Source organism: Mesoplodon densirostris, chromosome 15, assembly GCF_025265405.1.
Source record: "Mesoplodon densirostris isolate mMesDen1 chromosome 15, mMesDen1 primary haplotype, whole genome shotgun sequence".
NCBI classification, from domain to species: domain Eukaryota; kingdom Metazoa; phylum Chordata; class Mammalia; order Artiodactyla; family Ziphiidae; genus Mesoplodon; species Mesoplodon densirostris.
Genome location: NC_082675.1, coordinates 19,274,758 through 19,302,133, shown reverse-complemented (window position 1 = coordinate 19,302,133; position 27,376 = coordinate 19,274,758). Strand labels below are relative to the sequence as shown.

The window sequence follows — 27,376 nt, the reverse complement described above, 5'->3', positions numbered from 1 at the left end:
TTGCCCCTAGCATGCTATGTATTTTACTTCTTTCTTGGCAGCTCTTGACTTCCATGACCCATATGCATCACTTACCGCCCTATTCTTAAGACCTACAAGAGCACATAGTAGGCACTCAATAAGTATCTGTTGGATGAATGCATACTTCCTACGGGGAGGTTTAAATGAGGAAGTATAGGTAAAGCACTCAGCATAATGCCTGATACATAGTAGGTGCTCAATGAATAGTAACATTTTAATAATGATGACCATGACCTCTTTGCTGCCTGTCAACAAGTCGAATCTGGTCCATGAACCCCACGTCCCTGCCATCAAACACATGTATGCAGGTAAAACCAAGTTACAATAAACAAAATTAACCTTGCAGGGGAAACACGGCCACCAAGGGCAGCCTACATGGGGTGAGGTTGAGCTTGGGGTTATAAGCAGGTGGGATGGAATGAGCGAGTACTAGCAAGTCCTGAGTGTGTCACAGTTTGCAAAGCCCTCTCCTGCCTGCCTCACCTCACTGGATCATCACAAGAATTTCACAGTAATACCCTCTCCATTCAGAGAGGAGGAAACTGAGACGGAGGGAGGATACTCCTTGCAATGGGCTGTTTAGGTTCCTCCAAAATTCATCTGCTGAAATCCTAACTTGCACTGTGATGAGATTAGGAGGTGAGAACCCTGATTTACAGCAGGTCTGCCAGAAGTACAAGGAACAACCTGAGATGTGCAACTGGTACCTGAAATTGGGGGGTCAGTCTTGTGGGACTGAGCCTTTAACCTGTGGGATCGGATGCCATCTCTGATAGATGGTGTCAGAACTGAGTTAATTGTAGGACGCTCAGCTGGCGTCGGGGGATTGTTTTTTGTGCAGAAAACCCACAGTCTGGTGTCAGGAGTATTGTGTGGGGACAGGTGAGAGCAAAGGAGAAACACACAGGAGGGGCGTGTTTTTGCAGCTCACCGACCCAGCACAGGAACATTTGGCTCTGCCGGGCTGGTGTTCCCTGCAGCAGCAGGACAGCTCTGGGGGGTGGGAGGAGTGCCGAAGCGTGACCACTCCATTTCAGGGCAGGCCTCAGCTCCTTCCAGAGGGCCAGCCCTCTCTTAAGCAGGTCGCAGCCCTCCTGCCAACGTCCTCCTGTTCCTTGAAGGCGGCCATCTGCCTGTCACCCTCTGGAGTGGCTCTGATGCAGAGGCCCTGCTGCCAGCCTGCCTCTTTCCCCACGGTTAGCGCAGAGACCACCAGGCCCCATCGGCTCCCTCCACAAAAGGAGGCTGTGAGCTTCCTCAGGATGCGTGAAAAACCCTTCAGCTTTAACTTCCGGCTCTGCTAGCAACTAGTAGGGGCCCTTAGGCTGGCACCACCCCTCTGGCCTCAAAGACCTGCCCAGGATGCCTTAACCTCTTTCCATTCCTTTTCCTTGTCACCTCCCCTAATGTTATGGGCTCAGCTGTGTCCCTCCCCGGCCCCCCACCAAATTCATGTTGAAATCCTATCCCTTAGGACCTCAGAATGTGACAGTATTTGGAGATGAGATCTTTACAGAGCGATTAAGTTAAAATCAGGACATTCGAGTGAGCCTTCATCTGGTATCATCTGGGGCCTTTATAAGAAGAGGAAATTTGAACATGGACAGGTACAGAAGGAAGGCCATGTGAAGATACAGGGAGAAGACAGCCATCAACAGCTGAGGAGAGAGACCCAGAATAGACCCTTCCCGCCTGGCCCTCCAAAGGACCCAATCCTGCCGACACCTCGATCTTGGACCTCCAGCCTCTAGAACTGTGAGAAAATAAATTTCTGTTGTTTAAGCCACCAAGTGGTGCCTTGTTATGGCAGCCCGAGCAGACTAATACATCTGCCGACGTCTTCCCTCCCTCTCTCTGGAAGGCCTGGAGCATCCCTAACCACCACATGTGGCAGATAACACTGATGTAGTACAAAGAGGATGGGGCCTGGGGGCTTTGACGTCTCTGTGTTGCAGGATGGCCTGGTCAAGCAAAATTAAGATTCAGAGGTCAGCTGGCGGCAAAACCATGGGCAGGTGTCTTTAATGGGGGCTCTGTGTTTGAGTGATAGCAAGTGGGGTTTCTGGTTTGGGGCTGGAAAGGAAGGAAAAGTGTGGGGTACAGGGGCCATGGGACTCAGGGGTGGGGAGAGGATGGCGGTGGGGGCCGTGAGAAGGTTCTGATGATGTGGCAGATGCTGCAATGCACCACTCAGATCCCATGAGGACCGGAGGCTGCCAGCTGCTGGGAGGGCTGCTGTCCCTTAGGAAACAGGGTCACTTCAGCTGCAGAGAGGGCCTCCCCCAAGGTCGCAGTCCTTCCCGGGGTGGCCCATCCAGTGAATGATGCATGTGGGGTGTGAAGATCTGGCATCCTTGCCCTCACATGGGACAGCTCTGAAGGGCCGTCCCAGCTCTCCACAGGGCTGACTGAGGCTTCCATGGAGGCCACATCGTGGCCCAACTTCTCCCTCCACCCACTCCTGCTTCTCTGCCTCACCTCTCCTGGTGTTGACCCCAAGAGTGTGCCCTCATAGACCTCCTGCATCCTGATCTCTATCTCAGCACTGACCTCGGATCAACATGTCTGGACAGCAATCTACAGGGACAAGTTGCAAGTGATACAAATGCAGGTGAATTCATCCGGGCAGGCAGCAAGAGAAACAGCCCTCGGATACTGAGTTCAAGGTGGAGAGAGCTGCAGGGATGGAGTCAGACAGTCCTGCCCTGAAGGGGCCCTTAGTCCAAAGAGCCACAAGCTAAGAGAGGTGGGAGGTAAGTGCGATGGGGACCAGCAGAGCTCCTTGGGGCGGGGCCCAGAAGCACCAGCACTGGCACCAGCTGGGAACTGGTTAGAGATACAAATGCTCAGCCTCACCCTGGACCTACTGAATCAGAAACTCTGGGGTGGTGATCAAGCCCTTCAGGTGATCTGAAGCACGCTCAGACTGTACTCAAGAATCTAAGGGGATGGAAAAGGAGAGCGGGGGAGAGTGGGGAAGGGTGAGGGAGGATATAAAATAAGGAGCTGCCCCAAAATCCTTAAGAAAGAGGCGTAGCAGTCACAGCTCTCTCTGGGGACCCTCCCCACACAGCCTGCCCCTTCTGGGAACCTCTCCCTCCCACCCTGATCAGAGTGGGGGCAGTAGCGGTTCCTGGTTCCCCAATGTTAATATCACGGGGTGCTGCATGCTTCCCGGGGTCTCACAGCATCCTTCCCTTGCCTTAGTCAACAGCCCTTTATTAAATTCACCTTAATGTACTTAGTTTGGGGGAAGCACTTGCTTCCTATTGGCACCCTGACTGCACACACGCATTGTCTCAACTCCAAAATCTGCAGAGCAGAGAAGGCCATCTGCTTACAGCTGTGGATCCTGAAACTCAAAGGTAACCTTGCTGTTGAGGTCACACAGCTGGGAAGCTGGCTGCAAGGAGGAGCCCGTGGCTGCCTGGCTCTGGGCCTCTTGTCCTGGGGATGGATCTGGGGGTGGGTGGTGGAGGGGAGAATGCAGCACCCAGGGTGTTCTCAGCCTGAATAAGGGGTTCCGGCGAGTGAGGGCCCCTCCCCACCTCCGTTGGCTCCCAGCTGTGGGCTAGAATATCTCCCCAGAAGTTCATAACAGGCTGACAGCCGGAGGCCAGGAGAGGAAATTAAAAGGCAATGCTGTGGAAGCCTCCCCCAGAAGGTCACTGAGAGTCCTGCAGAAGAGGGCATGGTCTCGCCGCAGGAAGAAAGAGGCTGCTGCCCACTCCTGCGAGGGGGGGACCCATCCCCGAGGACAGATCAGCACTGTGGGCAGGGAAAGAGGGTCTGGCAGCTGCAGAAGACTTCCAAAATTAGCTCCACCACCTTCCCCCTCTCAGACCCCCAGACATGGTCTTGAACTTGGTCCATGTTGGAGGCAGACAGATTGAGGGACCGTAGGGTGGTTTGGAGACAGTGGCAGTGGCAGGGTGCCATCCTGGCTCCTTGTGGCCTGTGTGATTTTCTAAGCTTTGGACCAGGAATCCCACCCCATTTGGGCGGCACAGAGGCAGTGACTATGGTTGGTGCCACTCTGGAGCCACACAGACCTGCATTCTCATCCTAGCCCGGCCACTCACGTCCAGTGTGAGCTCGGTCGAGTCATGCCCCTGCTGACACCTCAGTTTCCTCACCTGTAAGTGGAACTTATCACCCCCTGGGGCTGTGCTGAGAATTAAATGTGATGTGACTGGTGAAAGGGCAGGCCGGGCTAGCACACAGTAGGAGCTTTATGACGCTAAAGCTTACCCTCACTTTTTGGGCACTCGCTGTGTTCCGGGGATTATTTGTAAGCACAACCTTAATGAGGTCATTTCCCAAGTTATTCCCATTTTATAGATGGGGAAACTGACATACAAACATTAGCTAACCTGACCCAGGTCACGCAGAGGCAGCAGGATTCAGACCCAGGGCCTTTGTTCTAACAAACACTTTGTCCCTCACTGCAGAAGCGGAGGCCACTGTGAACCAAATGCTTCTGTTATTCTCCTTTTGTTTTGTCATTCTGCTTTTGTTATTAGAATAAAAGAAAATGTATACTAAGAGCATCTATGAAGTGCCAGGTGATCTGTGTAGAATGTCTGATTTAATCCTCACGAGAGCATTATTATCCCCATTTTTTTTTTTTTTTTTTGCGGTACGCGGGCCTCTCACTGTTGTGGCCTCTCCCGTTGCGGAGCACAGGCTCCGGACGCGCAGGCTCAGCGGCCATGGCTCATGGGCCCAGCCGCTCCGCGGCATGTGGGATCTTCCCGGACCAGGGCACGAACCCGTGTCCCCTGCATCGGCAGGCGGACTCTCAACCACTGCGCCACCAGGGAAGCCCTATTATCCCCATTTTAAAGATGGTTAAAGTGAGGCACAGAGAGTTTATACAACTTGCCTGTAGGTCACACAGCCAGGACTTGAAGCCAGGTCTGTCTGACGGCCTGACCTGGAGCCCTGCCTCCAGCCCTGCCCAAACCTGGGTCAGGCCCTCTGAAATCCCAAGATGCTGAGAAACCTGTGAGGAGGGATTCTCCAGCGTCTCCCAACTTGGGGATGGAAAGAGGCACTGAACTGGGAGTCAGAGGACCTGGGTCACCTGGATGTGACTCTGCCAACTACATCCCACTGTGGGGACCCTTCAGAGGCAGGGGGACCTCAAAGGTTACAGTGGTCGGCAAACTGTGATCCCTCTCCAGCTCCATTCTAAGGAGTCCTCCAACAACTGCTTGCATTTCTCCAACGATGGGGAGCTCACTCTTTTTGGAACCAGCTTCTCAGCTCTAAGGACAGGATGTGAGGAGGCAGTTGAGAGAGGCTAAGAGCCCAGGAGGTGGAGTCACTGACCTGGGGTCCAATCCTTGGCCACTCACTGCCCACATGATGCTAGACAAGCTTCCCCATCTGTAAAATGGGGTGGATGGTCTTAGCACCCCTACCTCACAGGGGTAATGTGAGGCTTGAATGAGATTGTGGAGACTGTACCTGGCACATAGTAGGGATGCTACAAACAGTAATGACTCTTTAGATGATAGTGACGGTCAGGTTCACTGCGTGGCCCACGGTGGATATTCATGAGGGTTAGTTAGTTAGGTGAATGGCCAATTGCTAAGGGGCCCTTTCAGCTCTATTCACCAACCCCAGCTTCCTCTGGCTGTGGCCCAGCCGTGCCTCCACATCAGGCCTCAGAGCACCTACCCCACCCCAACGCTGGCCCCACCCGGCAACCATTCAGAAATATGCCCCGCCCTCCCCCATCCCTCCCTCCCTCTACCTGCAAATATTTAAACAGCCTAAAAGGAGGATTAATCTCAGGAGGGAGACAGGGAAATCCGGGCCAATCTGCAAAGCCGGAAAGGGGGCTCCTGGTGGCTCCCTGGGCTGCCCTGTGTCTCTCCTCCTCACACCTGCCACCTGCCCACACCCAGGTACCCTCATGTTGCCCACCTGGAACCCTGCCAGGTTCCAAATCAACTTGCTCCTCCTCCCTGACTCTCCACACTGTGCGGTGTTCACTCGTCTAAGCCCCGGACGGGAATCACACGGCCCAGTATGCAGGGCTGTCATAAGGATTACGGAAAATACAGGCAGGGGACCTCAAACGAGACCCAGCACACAGCTGGCACCATATAAAGGGAGGCCTTTTAGTGATGTGAGTAAGAACATGGGCTTGGGAGCCACCAGGCCCAGGTCAAACTCCAGCTCTGCTGTTAGCTGGGGAACCTCGGGCCTCAGTTTCCTCATCTGTGAAATGGGGATGATGTTTGCACCACCTCACAGGGCTGCTATGTGAGGATTCCAAGACAAAACAGGCACAGTGCTCAGATCGCCCTGTCTAAAACAGAGTCTCTTGCATGGCACCCTAGAAATGATCACAGCCTGATCGTCACTACACGTCTGTGGATTTATTTGTTCAGTGTCCGTCTCTCCCAGGTAAACCTTGAGCCCCTCGGACAAGCAGTTCAATATATATTTGGTGATCACTCTGATTAGACCAATAACACGAATACCAGTAGCTGATGCTGATGGAGCTGGGCTCCAGGCAGTGTCCTAAGCCCCTCTGACGCCTGATCTCGTTTGCTATGTGTGTAAGGCTGGGGTCAGCAAACTTCTTCTGTAATAAGTCAGACAGCAAATACTTCAGGCTTTAGGATAGTGGTGCCATATAAAATACAGGATGCCCAGTAAAATCTAAATTTCAGATAAATAAGAAATACATATATAAATTTAGTATACGTATGTTCCAAATAGCGAATGGTAAATACTTTTGCTAAAACATTACTGTTTCCCTGAAAGTCAAATTTAATTGGGCTTTCTGAATTTTCATTTGCTAAATCTGGCAAACCTCTTTTTTAGACCACCTACAGTCTACATCACAGAGGCTCTTTTGCTTTTACAACCCTTTGTAAGGTAAAAAGCACTCTTGGCTCAAGGGCAGCACACAAACAGGCTTCATTTGGGCCAGGGGGACCCCTGGTTTAAAGCAGCCAGCACGGTGCCTGTGGCATATAGGAGGCCTAAATAAACATCACCAGAGCTGCTACCTGCTCGGCGGAGGCCTTAGAGCATCCGCACGCCAGCTGGGGTCTCAGGTGGTAGGTGCCTGGTGGTGCAGGTGGGTGAGTAATGCTTAGGTAGCAACAGCTTCTGAGATGGAGGGCCCTAGGCAGCCTGATTCTTACGTCTACAAGAAACTCACGGTGGAGGGGACTGTTAGATTAGGATGCCTGGAGGGCCTTCGAAGTGGTTTTAAAAATAACTCTCAGGGACTCCCCTGGTGGCGCAGTGGTTGAGAATCCGCCTGCCAATGTTCGAGTCCTGGTCTGGGAAGATCCCACAGGCTGCGGAGCAACTAAGCCAGTGCACCACAACTACGGAGGCTGTGCTCTAGAGCCCGTGAGCCACAACTACTGAGCCATCGAACCTCAACTACTGAAGCCCACGCGCCTAGAGCCCATGCTCCGCAACAAGAGAAGCCACCACAATGAGAAGCCCACGCACCACAACAAAGAGTAGCCCCCGCTCACTGCAACTAGAGAAAGCCCGCGTGCAGCAACGAAGACCCAACGCAGCCAAAAATAAATAAAAAACAAAACAAAACTCTCAGCATGTGGGGAAAGTGGGGAGAAAAGGGGGGTGGCTCAAAGGCCCCCTCGACAATGACTGGGGTGAGGGGGGTGAGAGGTGGATAGGCTGGGCCACTCTGCATGCACCCCGGATGCTGAGAACAAGATGCAGATACCTTAAGAGGCCAGTACTTCCAGCCCTGCCTCAGGACGCAGGTCCCCAAAGGCAACGCAATGGGCTCACCTCCACGCCTTTGCCTATGTGGTGCCTTCTGCCAGATGCCCTTCCACGCATGCTCCAGCTGGCTAACTGCAACTCAGGCTTCAGCCCAGGGGTCCCCTCCTCCTGGGAGCCTTCCTGGGCTTTCCATACCCCAAGTGGGGATAAGCGTGCTTCTTCCACGTTCCGCTAACACCTGCCTTCCCATAACGTATCACATGAACCAAAACTGTCAAAACTGACTGCTCAGTCAGTCAACATTCACAGAGCGCCTCCTATGTGTGCGGCATTAGGTGGCAAGCAGATAGAGTCCTTATCCTCATGGAGGTCACAGTCCAGCAAGGTGGAAAGACATTAACTAAATCACACCAACGTGTAGATAATGACGAAGCGAGACCAGTTTTCTGCAGTGAAAGAACTTGGTTCTATGAGAACAAATAACAAGGAAACTGGGTGGGTGAGGAGGTCAGGGAGGGCTTCCTGCAGGAGGTGATGCTCAAGATCTGAAGTACAAGTAGAAATGAACTTTCTGGGCTTCGGATTCACCAACTCTAAAGCATAGGGAAAAAACTTCCTCCTGCTACTGCCCCCACAGAGGTGCCCTGGAGCTCAAAGGAAGGAACAGATGTACGGACAGTGTGGCAGGGAAAAGCACTACATGGAAATAGCTGGCGGCTCTGTATTTTTTAACTTGATATGGGCGAGGCACGCAGGAGGTGGGAGTTGGGAGGGGCTGGAACAGGGCTGAGGCCAATGGGTGGGGCGGGGGGGGGGTGGAAAGGAATATTTTGGGAAGCTCCAAAGCACAGACACAGATGTGGGGGCTGGATGGGACTGCCTGGCAAGCTGTAACTATTCCCATGGTGTGGCTCCACCTGCCTTTCCTGCCAAATCCTGTCCCTTCCCAGTCACACGTGCATTCCTTCTGTGTGACCCACATGACTCCCACCACCTGACATTCGCTTCTGCAGTCCCCTCCACCTGACATCCCCACCCACTCTTACCTCCACCTCCAGCTCTGGAAAAACCACCCAGTGCTCCAGAACCAGATAACGTGACCTTCTTACTTCCTCCTGAGACCCCCTCGAGTTGATGTGATGCCCCCTCCCTTTCCCAGCTCCTAGAGTAACACCCACTGCACAGCCATGAGCACTGGACTCTGGAATCAAACTTCCAGAATTCATATCCCAGCTCATGCACGCATGATCTCGGGCAAATCATGTCCCTTCTCTAAGCCTCAGCATTTTCATCCATAAAATGGGTGCTATTCATCTTAGTGTTATATTAGTATTTGTATTAGATATTAGTATTGCCTCAAAGGCATAAGATAATACATTTTGCAGCAATATCTCTTGGATCTGTCTCTGAAGGCAAAAGAAATAAAAAAATAAACAAATGAGACCTAATTAAACTTAAAAGCTTTTGCACAGCAAGAGAAACCATCGACAAAACAAAAAGACAACCTACGGAATGGGAGAAAATATATGCAAATGATATGACCAATAAGGGGTTGATATCCAAAATATATATAAACACCTCAGACAACTCAATATAAAGCATTAAACACAATAGCAGCCACATAGTAGGTGCTTTATGCATTTGTTTTATGTAAGAACAACCGGCATTTATTTATAAAGTGCTCACTGTGTGCCTGGCACTGTGTTTAGGGGGTTTATCTCATCCAATCCTGTGGTAATTTGGAGAAATGGATACAATTAGCCTCCTCATTTTACAAACGAGGAAACTGGGGCTCAGTGAGATTAAATGACTTTCCAAGAGCACAATGTTTTCAAATGGCAGGGCAGGGATTCAAACCCATGACTACCTGCTCTGCACCAACCCTGGCACACAGTAGGTTCATTCATTCATTCAGCAGACACCTATGGATGCTTCCCACAAGCTGGGTAGGAGCTTTACATATGTGAGCCCAAAGATTCACAATAATATAGGTGTCATTGCTACTATTCTCATTTTTCCAACGAAGCAGCAGACCTGCTAGGGACAAAGATCATCTGGCCTGTGAAGAGGCTAGGATCTGAATCAAGGTCTCCTGCTCCGGAGTCCCAAGTCACGGTGGGGACGCCAGCAGCCAGGTGGCCAACGCACCAGCTTGCTCAGCCCAGTGAAGCCCAATGTCACAGTCACAGCCAGGGTCCAGCAGCGCCTGCCAGCTCCACCTCTGCCCCAGCCATCATCTTTCATCACCCATCTCTCCCAGCTCGCCAGGCACCAACTAGCTCCCTCTCTCTGCCACACGTCGGTTCCCGAAGGAAAATCATAGTCACGAAAAGAATGTCCAAGCTGAAATGCTTATTACTAAATGAAAGAAGCCACTCTGAAAAGGCAACATATTGTATGACTCCAACTGTATGACATTCTGGAAAAAGCAAAACTATGGAGACAGTAAAAAGATCGGTGGTTGCCAGGGGTTGGGGGGAGAGAAGGATGAATCGGTAGAGCACAGAGGATTTTAGGGCAGTGGAACTGTTCTGTGTGGTGCTATAATGGTGGATACACGTCCTTATGCATTTGTCCAGACCCATAGCATGCACATCACCAAGACTGAATCCTAGTGTAGCTATGAACTTGGGTTGATGATGTGTCAATGTAGGTTCCTCCATTGTAACAAATGTCCCATTCTGGTGGGGGGTCCATAGTGGGGAAGGCTGTGCATGTGTGGGGTGGGGAGTTTAAGGGAAATCTCTGTACTTTTCATTTAATTTTTACTGTGAACCTAAACTGCTCTTAAAAAATAAAGTCTGTTTTTTTTAAAAAATGTCTTTACCTTACTCTGCCACTCATGGAGGATGTCGGCAGAGGTCCCAGCTTTTGGGCAAACAGGCTAAGAGTCTCCTTCCAAAGAGACTCCTCCATGCCTTCAGCCTGTGTGGTCTGCAGGGCCTCTGGGGCCTCGCAGAGCAGGGGTCTGAAGGTGTCTGGAACTAGGACCTCAGCAACCACCGGGAATGGATCGAAGCTTCCTTTTCAGGACTCTCTCTCGCCTGCAGTTCAGGACTGATCTGCCCCACCCTCATGCCCACATCCTTCCACCCTGCCCACCACATCCACACGGGTAAGGAAGGCAAAGCCACAGGGGTGTCCTTCTGCAGTCCCATCCGTGTGACGGGAATGAGCGGATAAATAAATAAATGATGAAGTGGTGGCATGTGGATTTTCAGAGGGTTAGAAAAGCCCTCCCTCTGGTTCCTCACTCTTAAACGCCCTAAAGGTGGCTATGGGGCTTGCAGGAGAAGCAGATGCCTCTCCTGGGCTGCTGCCGGTCCGGCCCCAGTTAATAGTTTACTGACAGTGCTTGATTACTGTAGCTTTGTAGTATAGTCTGAAGTCAGGGAGCCTGATTCCTCCAGCTCCGTTTTTCGTTCTCAAGATTGCTTTGGCTATTCAGGGTCTTTTATGTTTCCATACAAATTGTGAAATTTTTTGTTCTAGTTCTGTGAAAAATGCCAGTGGTAGTTTGATAGGGATTGCATTGAATCTGTAGATTGCTTTGGGTAGTAGAGTCATTTTCACAATGTTGATTCTTCCAATCTAGGAACATGGTATATCTCTCCATCTATTTGTATCATCTTTAATTTCTTTCATCAGTGTCTTATAATTTTCTGCATACAGGGCTTTTGTCTCCTTAGGTAGGTTTATTCCTAGATATTTTATTCTTTTTGTTGCAATGGTAAATGGGAGTGTTTTCTTGATTTCACTTTCAGATTTTTCATCATTAGTGTACAGGAATGCCAGAGATTTCTGTGCCCAGAGATAAACCCACGCACATATGGTCACCTTATCTTTTTTTTTTTTCTTTATGGTACGCGGGGCTCTCACTGCTGTGGCCTCTCCCGTTGTGGAGCACAGGCTCCGGACGCGCAGGCTCAGCGGCCATGGCTCACGGGCCCAGCTGCTCCGCGGCACGTGGGATCTTCCCGGACCGGGGCACGAACCCGTGTCCCCTGCACCGGCAGATGGACTCTCAACCACTGCGCCACCAGGGAAGCCCTGGTCACCTTATCTTTGATAAAGGAGGCAGGAATGTACAGTGGAGAAAGGACAGCCTCTTCAATAAGTGGTGCTGGGAAAACTGGACAGGGACATGTAAAAGTATGAGATTAGATCACTCCCTAACACCATACACAAAAATAAGCTCAAAATGGATTAAAGACCTAAATGTAAGGCCAGAAACTATCAAACTCTTAGAAGAAAACATAGGCAGAACACTCTATGACATAAATCACAGCAAGATCCTTTTTGACCCACCTCCTAGAGAAATGGAAATAAAACCAAAAATAAACAAATGGGACCTAATGAAACCTCAAAGCTTTTGCACAGCAAAGGAAACCATAAACAAGACCAAAAGACAACCCTCAGAATGGGAGAAAATATTTGCATATGAAGCAATGTGACAAAGGATTAATCTCCAAAATTTATAAGCAGCTCATGCAGCTCAATAGCAAAAAAACAAACAACCCAATCCAAAAATGGGCAGAAGACCTAAATAGACATTTCTCCAAAGAAGATATACAGACTGCCAACCAACACATGAAAGAATGCTCAACATCATTAGAGGAATGCAAATCAAAACTACAATGAGATATCATCTCACACCAGTCAGAATGGCCATCATCAAAAAATCTAGAAACAATAAATGCTGGAGAGGGTGTGGAGAAAAGGGAACCCTCTTGCACTGCTGGTGGGAATGTGAATTGGTACAGCCACTATGGAGAACAGTATGGAGGTTCCTTAAAAAACTACAAATAGAACTACCATATGACCCAGCAATCCCACTACTGGGCATATACCCTGAGAAAACCACAATTCAAAAAGAGTCATGTACCAAAATGTTCATTGCAGCTCTATTTACAATAGCCTGGAGATGGAAACAACCTAAGTGTCCATCATCCGATGAATGGATAAAGAAGATGTGGCACATATATACAATGGAATATTACTCAGCCATAAAAAGAAACGAAATTGAGCAATTTGTAATGAGGTGGATAGACCTAGAGTCTGTCTTACAGAGTGAAGTAAGTCAGAAAGAGAAAGACAAATACTGTATGCTAACACATATATATGGAATTTAAGAAAAAAAATGTCATGAAGAACCTAGGGGTAAAACAGGAATAATGACACAGACCTACTTGAGAATGGACTTGAGGATATGGGGAAGGGGAAGGGTAAGCTGTGACAAAGGGAGAGAGAGGCATGGACATATATACACTACCAAATGTAAGGTAGATAGCTAGTGGGAAGCAGCCTCATAGCACAGGGAGATCAGATCGGTGCTTTGTGACCGCCTGGAGGGGTGGGATAGGGAGGGTGGGAGGGAGGGAGACGCAAGAGGGAAGGGATATGGGAACAGATGTATATGTATAACTGATTCACTTTGTTATAAAGCAGAAACTAATAAAAAAAATAAAAATTAAAAAAAAAAGTTTACTGACAGTGCTATAAATAGGCACCAGGCATTGTTTCCGAAGACTAGAAAGACCGGCCAGCCAGCCGGGCCTGGAAGGAGAGGTGTTCTGGGGCTGAGAATGGGGTTCTCACCCACAGGTCTGTCATCGCCACCCTGCACAGGTGCCCCAGACCCCTCGACAAGGAGTCTTCCCCAGTGCCTGATTCTAAGAGCATTCACCTGGGGACATCTTGGCCAAAAGGTCCCTCCGGCCAACACTCCTACAACCCAGCCACTGATGGACATGGAGAAGCCCTGAAGGCCACCCCCTGGCCGCCCCCCATCCCCAGGAAACAGGGCCCGCGTGTTTCACATCCTCAGCCCACGCCATGGACTCCCGCCAGCTTTCTCCCGGGTGCTCTGCCTACTGCGTGTGGCGGCTCCCCTGGCAACATGCCCCGTTTCCGCAGACCCACGGGCCTCAAGGATAAGGAAGGCGCATACGGACTCCAGAGGGTGCCGAGATTCTCTGGAAGGCTGCCCAAAATTTGGGGGTCTGGGCGGCTGCAGCAAAGAAAGAAATGGAATTCCCAGATGGTTCACACTCAGGATGGACCAGAAGATGGACTAACCACCTCCAGCCAACCTTAAGAGGAAAAGTAGTGAGATAGTGTGTTTAAGGGCTGGGTTAGAATCCTGGTTTTTATGGGCTCTCCGACCTTGGGCAAGTCACTTCACTTGCTCTGTGCTTCAGTTTACTCATCTGTAAAATGGGATAATAAATAGGACCTACCCCTATCTCTGAGGTAGGGGTAGGTCCTATTTATTAAGGAATTTTTTAAGATCAAATATGTTAATGGATATAAAGCACTTAGCACAACGTCTAGAACATGATAGAACTTTCTGGACATGCTCTATCCCTGTATTGTCCAATATGGTATCACTAGCCACATGGGGCTATTGAGCACTTGAAACGTGCCTAATGCCATTGAGGAACAGTATTTTAAATGTAATTTTACTTGATTTAAATGTAAATAGGTACACGTGACTAGTAGCCCACATTGGACAGTGCAGGTCTGGAATATAGTAGGTGCCCAATAAATGCTCATTATGATTATTATTAGAGATTGATATTATTATTAGAGGACTCACTGGGTTAGAAATTAGGAGACACCATTTCATTTCTGAGCACGTGGAGGTCGGGAAACTGTGCTGTATTCATCTTTGTATCCCAGCATCTTTCAGGATGTTTTGGGTTTTTTTTAACTCTGTGAAAGGTTTATTTAAAGCCACATTAAGGACACCAACTGTATTAGGGTATTTGGGTTGTGGATCCTTTACAGGTCCTGAGGATAATGGAGGATACCCTCTCCATACAGCAAGTACAAAGTGTTTGTACAATTTCAGGGTTTTGCACACCCCAGAGTAAAAATCTCTGATCTAGCAGACACCTGCGCACAGCAGGTCCCCAGGCAGCACTTGGGATCACAGCCAGGCACGGCGCATCAGAGTGGCCACCTCTACTGTTAGGGGCTGAGCTCCAAATGCAGGACCCTCAGGCTGTGAAGGTGGATGTCTGTGGTTTGTTGGCCTAGTTACCATCTCCCTGTCTGGTCATTTTACCTTGACTCTCCTCTGGGTCCCCTCCTTTACTCTCACAGGGCTGACTCCACACTTCACCCCTTCAGGCTTGACCAATCAGAGCAATCCATCCCACAGCCATTGGCGCAAAAGGAGCACATGACCCAGGCTGGGTGGATGAGATCTAATTCTAAGACTTCTGCTAGAACCATGGGGAAGGAGAAGCTCTGTTTGTCTTGATGTCAAGCTGGCATATTGTTTCCTGAGAGCGGGCAACACTCTACGTCCCCATAGAGAGAAAGCATAAAGCTTACACAGACAAAAGCAGCACAGAGAGATGGAGAGAGATGGTCCTGATAACATCACTGGAACCCCTGGATACAGCTGTACATAAAGCTGGATCACTACAAACTTCCCAAACCCTTGAACCAACAGATCCATTTCTTAGCCTCTCTTTCCCTTTCTGCTTTATACTTATATATTTATTTATTGTTTTAACTAGTTTTTTTTAGCAAGTTATTATCCAACTTGAATTGGATGGGGCTGGCTAAAATACCCTGCTTTGCAGCTGTGTGACCTTACTTAGTCTGGCTTCTTAACCTCTATGAGCTTCAATTTCCTCTTCAGTGAAGAGGAGCTGCTATCTGTACCTATTCACGGGAAGATTGCTTTGTGAATTAAACGAGACAGAGTAAAGCACTTAGAGTAGCGTTGAATAAATGGTAGTAGTAAAAATGTCTTTATTTCTGAAAAAAAAAGAAATGATAGCTGCTCTGTCTATTTCAACATAATTCACTAAATAACAATAATGAGAGAATTCATTCAATGCCCCAAGTATCGCCAAGTCCCTTGATCTCTTGAGGCTTCAGTTATCCGATTTTTGTATGGGGTCTACGGCAATAGGACCTGTTAGTGTCCTTTACAAATGCCCAGAATCTGAGTTCCTTCAAGATTTTGTAAAGAAAAAGCACAAAAAAACCTGTTCATCTCCTATCTTCTTGTACTACTAAAAGAAAGAAAAATACGCTACCCCCATTGGAGTTTAGCCCTCCTAGCTGCCTCACCTGGGGGCTCACAGCAGCTAAGCAGCAGGGCCAGCAGGCTCACGAGGGTTTCTGACCTCCTGAGGCTGAGGGATTACCTTCATGGGGGCCGATGAGCAGTCAGACACAGAGGGAACCTCCAGCTGCCCACCCGAGGATGGCAATGCCATCAGTCTGGACTCAGCCTTGCAGACTCCTACTCAAGGGCTCAGTCCCGCTGGATCCCCTTCCTAGGCTACAGCACTGCTCCTGTGGCCCTGGCAACCCCCAGCCCGAGGCTTACCCAAGGAGAGCAAGACCCCATGCTGAGGGCATCTGCAAGTTCAACGTAACCAGAAAGGGCAGCAAAACGTCCTTCTGCAAACGAGTTCCATCTCACTCTTAACTGGGTGAGCCAAGCACTGTGCCTGGTCCCTCCACAAATACTGTCAAACACCCGTGTGATAGCATAAACGAGTGGTAGATGATGCCCTGGCCATCTGATACACAAGGAAACTCAAGCCAGAGAGATTCCCACAGCTCCTAAATGGCAGGGTTGCAACCTGAACTCAAGGCTGTCTGGTTCCAAAGCTTGGCCTTATCCCTAACTCCACACTCTCGTCATAGCTTATAACCACATTGGTTTTGGCTCCAGACTGCAGAGCAGGGTCCTGGAGCCAGACCCCCGAGCTGTACCACTTACAGTCTCCACGACCTCAGGGGTGTTACTTGCCATCTCTGTGCCTCAATATCCTTCTCTATTAGGGAGAATGTTTTATCCACTCCACGGGGCACTGAGATACTTAAATGAAGTCATTCATATAAAATGCTCAGTAAATGCTGTTTAAAAGAACTTGATCCCATTAGAATGGCTTGAGTCGAGCCCTTGTTTTCCTTGAGTGAAGGCTCCCCAAAAGTCTTATCAGCTACTGAGTATAATAAGTCTTAAATACAGACCTGGCAAATTCAGAGTAGAGAAAACACAGGAGAGACTTGGCTCTTGTAAAGAGATGCCAGTCAAATTAGATGGCTCGATGTTCTTAGAATACCTGAGCCGTCCGACCTTGTCCACTTAGAAAGCAGGAGAATGAGACAGGGAGAAGGGACCCGCTAGGAGGCCACAGGTCATTAGGGGCAGAGTTGGGACAAGGACTCAGGTGTCCTCATCTCCCATCCTGGGGTCTGCAGCCAACAACTGTGGGCCCAACTGGGTGACAGAAATGCACTTTCCCACCTGCCAACCGGCAGCAAAAGCTACCACCCTCTCGCAGAGCCCCTCAGGAGGTTACTGCAGGGGGCACCCAGCCAGACTTCATGGGAGACAAAGCTAAGCAGGAAAGCCAGAGTCCCTCCTGCCACCCCCGTCACATCGATCCCAAGCCCACCACTATCCAAAGCGCCCGGAAGCCGCATTGCCGGAGATACAAAAAAAGCATCAAACCAGACTATGTGTGGATATAGCTGCATTATTCATGAGAACTTCTGCCGTTTTAAGCTCGAAAACACGACACACACCAACTGATTTGAGTCAATCCTACAAGCATCAGAGAGCCCCAAAATATCCCACCCAGTATTCCTGCTTTTGTTCATTCGATCAGCAAGCGTTTTCGGAACCTCCACTTGGCCCAGCAGAGGAGTGTGGGGCTGTGATTTCCAGCCCAAGAATGGAAAGCCCGGAAAGAACTAGATAGAAGTTTCCTCTCTTGTCTAATGACTTTGTATCCTCATTTGTCCCCTCCATGTATTGCCTGCCTGCAGCCACACATAGGTGAACTCACATTCCCCCCATGCTCAACATCCCCCCATGGCTCCCATCTCACTCAGAGTAAAAGCCAAAGCTTCCGAGGGCCACAGGCCCTGCACGATGGGCCTCCTGCTCCTTCTCTGACTTCATCTCCTCCTCCTTCATTCTTTTTCCCTTTGCTCCAGCCTCGCTGGCCTCCTCGCTATTCACTGCTCCCCACTCAAGGGCTTTGTATATGCTGTTCCCTCTGTCAGGAACACCCTTCCCACAGATGTCTGCCAAGGAGACAATGTCACCCTGTCAGAAAGGCCATCCCAGAGTGCCCCCTCTGGAGCGCACTTCTCACCACTCTCCACCACCTTTCCTGCTTTATTTTCCTCATAGCTCCTGTCACTATATTTATTGTGTTATCTATCTGTCCCACAACTAGACTGTAAGCTTCACGAGAGCACATGAGCAGGGATGTTGCTTTGTTCACTTCTCAATCTGCAGTTCCTACAACAGCGCCTGGCACCTAGTAGATGCTCAATAAATATTTGTGGAAAGGAAGAGAGGAAGTTTTCTTCTAAGAGTTGGCAGAAAGGGTCTGTCCTGGCCCCTGCTGCCAAATGAAACTTCCTGAAGTACAACTCCAAGCAAGACCTCCCCTGTTCATAAATCTTCTAGAGCTCCCCACTATCTGATGGAGCAAAGGCTGCTACCTGGCATCCACAGCCCTGCACAAGCTGGGGCTAATGGACCTTTCCTGACTCATCTCCTTCCCCTACACACATCTGACCCCCAAGCCTGCTTCCGGGGACTCTGCCATAGCTTGTAGCTCCCTACCTCTGCCCTCTGTGAATCAGGGGCCACGAGGCCACCCTTCAGATCCTGACAATGTGGGATTTGAATCCTGGCTTCTCCACAGGCTGCTGTGCAACCTTAAAGTGAGCTGCTTACCGTCTCTGTGCCTCCAGGTCCTCTTCTATAAAGTGAAGGAGATGGTTATTCTCCCTCTTAGGGTTGTCTTTCAGAGTAAAGGAGGTGGCATGTGGGGACCAATCAGCAAAGTAGTGCTGTTCTGAGCTGGACACTTCCTTGTGATGGGGGCTGTCCTGTGCTTTGCAGGATGCTGAGCAGCATCCCTGGTCTCTTCCCACTAGATGCCAGTAGCACCCCCAGCTATGACAGCCAAAAATGTCTCCAGATGTTGCCAAATGTCCCCTGGGGTAGGGCTGCCAGATTTAGCAATACATACTCATTCTAAAAAACTGTTTGTTGTTTGTCTGAAATTCGAATTTAACTGTGTGACCTGTATGTTATCTGGCAATCCGACCTGGGTGGCAAAATTGTGCCCCCTTCTTCATTAAGAGCCACCGGGTTAGACTGACACCACCACAGGGTCCTAGTACTAACATCAGTTGTTTCCCTCTTGATTTCCTCCAACCTTCTCAACACGTCCCACCCACCTCCCCTCTCATGATCCCCCGAGGCTGAGTCCCCAGACAAGCCCAGCTCAGCCACCGTGATGACGGCTCCCCAGGACAGCCCTCACACCAGCTCCAGTGTGCAGAGCTAAACGTAGCTTCCTCTCTAGCACCCACCTCATCCCCCTGCCTCTTTCCCAGGGTCTCTCCTCCGGCCCACAAGCCCCTGCCTTCTCCCCTCCAATTAAGAGGCCTCCCAGGCCCAGCCCCAAGGCAGGAAAACAAGGCAGTTAGTCACTCTGCTTCCGTTATCAACACGTGTCACGTGGCTGGCTCCTTTAGTGGCAGTCGTCATGGCAACGGGAAGCCAGTCCCTGAGGCTCTGGGAACCAAAACAAAATTAAGGGGTGGAGGCGGGGAGGGAAAAGGAGGGGAGGGCTAATCGAGCCAGGAAGGAGCCAGGATAGAGTCGGTTGGATTTAACTGGAGGAAATTATGCTGAGGCCACGCTGTCCCCAGCTTTCCCTGGGTGGCGCTGGGGAGACAGAAAAAAAAAAAGAATCCTGTCCTGGAGAAGCTCAGACTAACATGGTGGGTGTTTTCACATGGTTTACCCTGATGGGTGAGTAATTTTCACCCCCATTATGAATAAACTGAAACCCAGATACGTGTGAAGGTAAAGACAGATGCTTGTCCAAGTTGTACAATTGATAAGCAATGAGTTTCGGCTCCACCCTCTTCTTCCATATTCCTCATGTCCTCCCCACTCCTTTCCTCTTGCTTTTAGGACAGGACCACATGCTCTGCCCCCTCTGCATGTGGCACCATTCTCCTTTCTCTCTGCACTCCAGCCACTTCCTAGTCCTTCCATTCCTTGTCTGTAGTGCTCCCTCCAGCCACAAAGTCTTTGCATGTGCAGTTCCCTCTGCCAGGAATGGTTTTCCTCTGTCTCTTGCTACCTCATACCTTCACCTAAAAAGCCTACTTATCCTTCACACATCTTCTTAAACATCACTTCCTCCGGGAAGCCCTCCTGAGCCACCTGTATGCAGTTATATGTTCTTGTGATGCCAAGTGCTTCTACTTCAGACCTCAGTGCACAGCCTGCAATCATCCTTTTAATTACATTCTGATGTCTGTCAGGGTCTGTCCACCATACTGGAATGTCAGCCCCCAGAGGGCAGGGCCTATCTTGTTCACTGTGGGAGCCACAGAGCCCAGCTGAGTCAGCACTAGATGGAATTTCCAGCCCCACAGGCTCTACTAGCCTTTGTAGCTTCAGTGGCTCAGACAAAGTTTGCAGACCTGCCTGGCTTATCTACAGAAACTGACTGTTAAGCTGCCCCTTCCAGAAAGAAGGATGGGAGGGGCCTCTGGGCGAGGCTGTGACAGGCAGGGATGTGGTTCTGAACCCAGAGGGTGGAGAGAAGGAAGACCTCAATCAATTCCCAGTTTTCTAAGCAAAGAGCTCCCCTTCCCCATCCCATTGGAGATGCTCTCCAAAGGGGTAGGCAGAGGAAGGAAAGGAGAGAGGAGATCTGCTTTGGGGGGCATGGATTTGTCACCACGTCCTTGGGGGCACCCATGCTGAACAGGGGGCTCACAGACAGAAGACTGTTCCCCGTCACTGGTTCTGTGCCCTTGAAACATCGCTTACTCTCTCTGGGCCAGGTTTCTCATCTGTACAATGGAAATTATACCACCCACACGTGCTGAGATTGTGGCACTGTGTAGATGTGGATAGGCATGTTTGTGATTTAGGGGGTAAGAGAGCCTGGCTCTGACACCAGACGGGCCTGGGGGATAACTCCCTTCTGGGTTGTGTGCTCTTGAGGAATTCACTCCTCCTCTCTGAGCCTCAGTTTCCTTGTCTGAAAATGGGAACACCCTCACTCACTTCATAAAATTACTGTGCACACAGGATATGGCACAGAGTAGCCCCCAGTAAGTGGAAGCACTAATTACTAAAACGATGTGCCCCACGGAATGCAAAATTTAGAAACAGCCATCAACTTGCAACTATAAGTCTTGCCTTCTGGTTGCAGATCGGGGTCAATGGGCACTCGAGGTCCTTTGCCGAAACTTGCAAGGTTCTGCCTCTGCACCCCTTCCCCTCCGGCTCCCACCCAGGCATCAAGCAGGATGCCAAGAGGTCCCTCTGACCAGGAGATGGCCTCAGCCTCGAGCCAGGCAGAAAGCTCATCCCAAGCCCCAAACTCAGTTGCTCCCAGGAGAGAGAATGCAGCCCCAGACCGCTGGCCGCCAGGGGGAAAGTCCCCCACAGCCTGGCCAATAACCCAAACTAGACTGACATGGATGGGACCTCCAGGGACACTGAACCAATGCTTCCTCCTCCAGATATGGAAACTGTGTCCCTGAGAGGGGAAGGAACTCGTCCAGGGCATCGAGGGAGCTGGTAGCAGAGCTGGGTTCAGGGTCCCAGCTGGAGGCCTGCCCAGAGCCGGGAAGCACTCCCTCCAAGATGTTCACAAGCTCTTCTGCCTGTAGGTCTCCTCCCCCAACCTCTCGTTGAACCAGTCAAGCATTTCCTTAAAAACACAGCCACTGCAGGTGAAAACATCTGGGGAGCACATATTACACCTAGGTTTAATTAAACAATGAACAAAAAAAAATGTAGGTTTTTAACCTGAAGGGTTTTGGGCGGGAGGTCTATACACACTTCTCCCCGAAACAATCATAAGATGTAGGTTTTGATGGAAAGAGGGTCTAGACAGAGCTTTCTTCAGGTCCCCACAGGGGTCTCTAAGAGGCCTGAGCTGAAAAGTTCTGGGCCTTTCTGAGGGATTCCATGTAGCCTGTATGTCTCCTTATTCAGAAACGCTAGAATGTGCAGTCAGCCTGGAGCTGATTCTTTTAGCAACCATGGGACATGCCACACACAGAGACATACGCACAGACACACGCCCACGCCCCCCAAGCGGGGAGGGGCAGCAACAGGTTCCAGCCTCCAGGCCGCCCTCGGTGGTATCTGCCACCGTGCGGGGAGGGGCTTCTTGGTGGACAGCACTGTTACCAGATACTGACACCCTCAACATACACAGAGGCACAGGATCAGGTCAGCCCCCAAAGTCTGTGGCCATTCCTGGTCTAGGGCTGAGCACTCAGGATGCAGATGTGAGGCAGGCTCAGCAGCAATGGGGTCCCACGTGGAGGGATGCGGAGTGACATGAGGAGGGCGATGCACACACAGACACACACACACATGGTCACAGCTCACTCATGCACACACAGACTCATGCATCCCATGTCACATGCACACACCCAGTCACAACCTCACTCATTCACAGAGATTCCCACATCACACAGATACACATCATAATCACAAAAACAGATAAACACACAGACACAGGGATGCATGTACACACAGAGATACACTTAGATATCTCCAGGCAGATGCACACATGTTCTCAGATACACATACTCACAGCTACATGTCCTCACCCACACAGACATGTGCATGCACGTACACACACAAAAAAACACACGCAGTCCAGGTATCTAAATGCTTCCCCAGGCACCCATCACTATAGATTCTCCCACTCTCCGAGAAGTCATGAACTATTAACTCTAAGGCTAGACTGGGCTCCCGTCTAACCCCAGGGAGAATGAAGGGGCAGGGGGGCAGCTGAACCCTGACGAATTCTCACCCTCGGTCGAGGGTGGGGTGGGGTGGGGGTCAGGGGGCCCTCCTGCCAGGGGAGCATGCGCACATGCCTCAAATGGAGGAACCCACTGACCTGGGACTCTCAGGGAGGGAGTCCCCTGGCTCCTGGGGGTGGCTCCAAGGAATGAGAATTTCGGGGAAGGGGTAGGTGGGGGGCTTTATTTCCCCGTAGTGAATTTCTCCCCTTTCCCGAAGTCTGGTGCTCCTGCTGCAGCCCCATCCGGCCCGCCCCCGACAACATGCCCTGTCAGCACCCCCAGGTGCTTTTCTCACCTTGGCGAGACCCACCAACCTGCTTTTCCACAAGAGGGGGTCCTACTCAGACACATCCAGGTGTGCCGCCACCTGGAGGGCCCTCACTCAGCAGCCGTCCCTGCACACAGCGCAAAAACACCCAGGGCCCCCCACCAATAATCCCACGCCCAAGCTCACCCGCTTCTAGCCCCGTGGGGTCAGCACCCACGCAGGGTAGCTCCACACCCCAGGAGGCCACCGCTCCTTTGCACACGCTTTCCGGGCTGGCTGCGGTGGCTCCCTGCCCTGGGAGTCGCGCCCCCCGCCCCCGCCCGGCACTTACCTCCTTCTTGACGGTGCGCAGCAACCTCTGCCGGGTCTCCGCCTCTGTGGGGTGACACGGGGGAACTGCCGCTTAGCCGAGGGCTGGGGGCCGCGGCTCGGGGCTGCCCTCCCGCCGCCCCCGCGCCCCGCGTCCCCTTACCCGCCAGCCCCGAAGCCATGGCTGCGCGCACTGCGATCCGAGTGCGGCCGGCGGCGGTGGCTCCTAGGGGCTTCTCCCGGCTGCTGCGGCCGCGGCGGGGCGGGGCGAGCGCCGAGTGACGGTCAAGGCGCCAGACGTCAGGCATGGCCGCGGCTGCCCCACCCTCCGGAGAGCCACGCTGGGCCGCCCAGGCCCTAGCTGAGGCTCCGCGCGGCCCGACACACACGCTCACCCCCGCGCATCCCGTGCACCCCGAGCCTGGACCTCCCTCCCGAGGGACCGCCTCCCCCCATGCCCACCCGCCTCTATGGGGCCGGGAAGGACAGCATCATTTATTCAATGTCTGCTGTGTGCCAGGCTCGGAAGTGGCGGGAGACGGTGGGGCTACTATCGACACTCTACTAGCTTCGGTTTTCTCATCTTTAAAGTGGGTATATGATTACCTCATGGGAATAATATGCGACTTAAATGAAGTACTGAATGTAAAGCGCTTAAAACACACCTAGGAAAAAAAGGCCAGCAACCATAAAAGATAGCTGTGCTGCTACTATTACTGTTGTTGTTGTTGTTATTATTATTATTACAGGCATACCTCGTTTTATTCTGCTTTGCTTTTTTTTCATTTTAAAAACTTTACCATGGATATTTTCAAACATATATAAAAGTAGAGAGAATAGCATAATAAACCGGATTTACACATCCCCAGTTACTAATACACAACCAATCTTTTCTTTTTTATACCTCATTTGTCTCCTACCCCCTGACCCCATTATCATTTCATCTATAAATATTTCAGTGTGTATCTCTGAAATATAAGAACTTTTTGTTTACAACAAAACCCCAATCTCATTATCAGACCTAAAAAATTAACACTAAATTCTTAACCAGTCAGTGTTCACATTTTCCCAATCAACTTATAGATTTCAGTCTATTTTCAACTAAAGTATTGCTTATGTCTTATACCCTTTATTGCACTTTGCAGATATTGTGGGTTTTGTTTTGTTTTGTTGTTTACAAATGGAAAGTTTGTGGCAACCCTGAATTTAGCAAGTGTATTGGTGCTATTTTCCCGATAGCATTCGTTTGCTTTGTGTCTCTGTCACATTTTGGTAATTCTCACAATATTTCAAACCCTCCACCTGCAAAAAGATTGACTCCTCAATGAAGGCTTGGATGACAGCATTTTTTAGCAATAAAGTAGTTTGAAATTAAGGTATGTCCATTTTTTTAGACATAATGCTATTGCACATTTAATGGACTGCAGTATAGTGTAAACATAACTTTTATAAGCACTGGGAAACTGAAACATTTGTGTGACTTGCTTTATTTCGCTATTCACGCTTTTTTTGTGATGATCTGGAACTGAACCCGCCATATCTTTGAGGTATGCGGTATTATTAAGAATCTTCCAAGGCACACTGGTTCTCCATCCAGGAGATGCCAGGCCTTGAGGGGCTCCCTCCCCCACATGCAGGTCACTGGGAGAGTGGGGTCCTGGCAGGACCCCAATAGGGGCACCTGTCAGCCAGGATCTCCAGGGCTGGGCAGGCAATGGGCTCTTTGGGACCAAGGTTTCTTCCACCAAGTTCCTGACTTCATCCACCCAGGATGCATCTCAGATCTGTATTTATTGAGCACCTACTATGTGCTAGGTTACTGTGCTGGGGATACCGAAGTGAGCAAGACAGACAAAATGCCTCACTTTGTGGGGCTTAGGGAATAGACAACAAAATAAATAAGCAGATGATATAGTATGATGGAAGCTTCTGGAGAAAAATAGAGTAGGCAAAGCAGAGAGGGAGGGCCCAGACGGGTGGGCTTTGTATTTTGAAGTGGGGTAGCTGAGAGAGGCCCCACTGAAGAGGTGTCATTTGAGCAAAGACAAAGGAGTAGGCTGTGGGGATTTCTGGAGGAAGAGCATTCCAGGCAAAGGGAAAGTGCAAGTGCAAAGACTCGGAGGTGGGAGTGCGCCCACTGAGTGTGATGACAAGCTGAGAGGCCAGTGGGGCTGGAGTGGCACAAACAAGGAGCACAGTGGTGGGCCAAGGTCCTGTAAGGCCTTGAAGTCCACTTTAGGATTTGCATCCTGCCCCAGAGGGCCCCCCACTATTCAGTTTTCCTTTCAGAAGGACTGAGGACAGCTCAGAGTGTGCCCTCTCCCTGCAGCCGTGGATCCAGAGTCCGCTCTTTTCCATTTGTCAGTGTCAGGGGCCTTTGACCATAAGCCACAGGTGCTGACTTTGGCTAACTTAGCAAAAGGGAATAGACTGGAAGGATAATGGGCATTCCCAGAGTCCAAGGGAGGGTGGAAGACTCAGAAATGGGATGAAACCAAGGCAGCTCTGGAAGGCCAGAAAGAGACTCTTGGGAATAGTCATCTGACAAAGACTGTATGTTTTAGAGTACCACCACTCAGGTGAGAGGAGCTCCATCTATTTAAGGCCCTGTTCCAGAGAGGGAGCATCTGATTGGTCTGGCCTGGGTCACACAGCCTGCTCCTTCTGTGGGAGGGGAGTCTCAATCAAGATCAGCTTGGAAAGATCCCAAAGCCCTCCTCAGGGTCTGAGAATTCCACCATCTGACTCACGACTACCCAGGCTTTGCCTCATACCTGTGCTGCTGACCACTGGTGCAGCTGCGGGAACCAGCGAGAAAGGCCTGTTTATCCTGCAGTGTCTCTTTAGCGCCCTCTACTGAGAAAACTCAGCATCGTGCTCAGTATAAAAGACGATCTTAATGCAGTCTTGATTATTATGGAGGAGCGTCCCCTGGACTCCAGGAATGCCCGTTTTTCTTCCAATTTATTGCCTTCTGCTTAAGTTAGCCAAAGTCAGCTTCTGTGGCTTATGGCCAAAGACCCCTGAACACTTCCATTCACTATGGAAGAAAGAATTTGGAGTTGAAAAGCAATACACTGATTACTAGCACAATGGCATGACCCTATTGTGAAGTAATTGACCTAGAGTTTTCTCTTACTTGCAGTTGAAAACACCTTGCTGATAAAATTATTCTATGTAATGTGTTCATCTGTTTACACGAACATTTGTAAATAAAAGTGACCTGCGTTTTCACCTAAAAATGAACATCTATGTCAATAAATATAGATCTAGATCATTCCAGGCACATGGAAGAGCAGGTGCAAAGCCCCTGGGGTGGGAATGAGCATGCCTAGACAAAGAAGAGAATGGATGTGGTGGAGAGTGTAACACAGTGAGTACTTAAGGCTCCTCCAGTCCATAACTCCCTAAAAACACCCAGGAGAGTCCTGATTTCCTTCTTACCTTCTCATTCCACATTCTATCCATCAGCAAGCCTTTTTAATTTACTGTGGTAACAGTCACATAACATTCACCATTCTAACCATTTTAAAGTGGACAATTCAGTGGCATTTAGTACATTCACAATGTGATGAAGCCATCACCACTCTCTAGTTCCAGAACACTTCTTCATCTCAAAAGGAAGCCCTGTACCCATTAAGCAGTCACTCCACATTTCCCCCTTCCCCCAACTTTTGGCAACCACTAATCTGCTTTTTGTACCTATCAGTTTGCCTGTTCTGGAGATTTCATGTAAGTTAAATGATCCAGTAGGTAGCCTTGTGTCCAACTTCTTTGACATACCATATTTTTGAGATTCATCTATGTTGTTGCATGTATCAGTACTTCATTCCTTTTTATGGCTTAAGAATTTCCATTTTATGGACATACCACATTTTGTTTCTCCATTCATTAGTGGATGGACATTTGGATTGTTTCCACCTTTTGGCTGTTGTGAATAATGCTGCTATGGATAGTGCTGTATACTTCGGTGTACAAGATTTTATGCGGACAAATATTTTTATTTAACTTGGAGTGTAATTGCTGGGTGCTATAGACTGAGTGTTGATGTTCCCCTCAAATTTATATGTTGACACCTAATCCCCAGTGTGACAGTATTTGGACGTAGGACCTTTTGGAGGTGATTAGGTCAGGGGGATGGAACCCTTGTGAATGAGATTAGTGCCTTTATAAGAGACCCCAGAG

The 27,376-nt window shown here is 50.0% G+C and overlaps 1 protein-coding gene across 2 annotated transcripts in view; it reads right to left on the bottom strand.

The window, feature by feature from the left end:
* The window catches only part of SGSM1 (small G protein signaling modulator 1), an 85,996-nt gene extending 62,559 nt beyond the window's left edge, over positions 1-23,437 (bottom strand). For both annotated transcript variants that reach the window (XM_060119232.1, XM_060119231.1), the window contains exons 1-2: positions 23,355-23,437; positions 23,214-23,257 (exon numbers count right to left, since the gene is read on the bottom strand). In XM_060119232.1, the coding sequence (XP_059975215.1) occupies positions 23,214-23,257; positions 23,355-23,373 (63 nt within the window). In that variant the 5' untranslated portion in view covers positions 23,374-23,437. The remainder of the gene's footprint in view (positions 1-23,213; positions 23,258-23,354) is intronic.
* Positions 23,438-27,376: the final 3,939 nt, after the last annotated feature.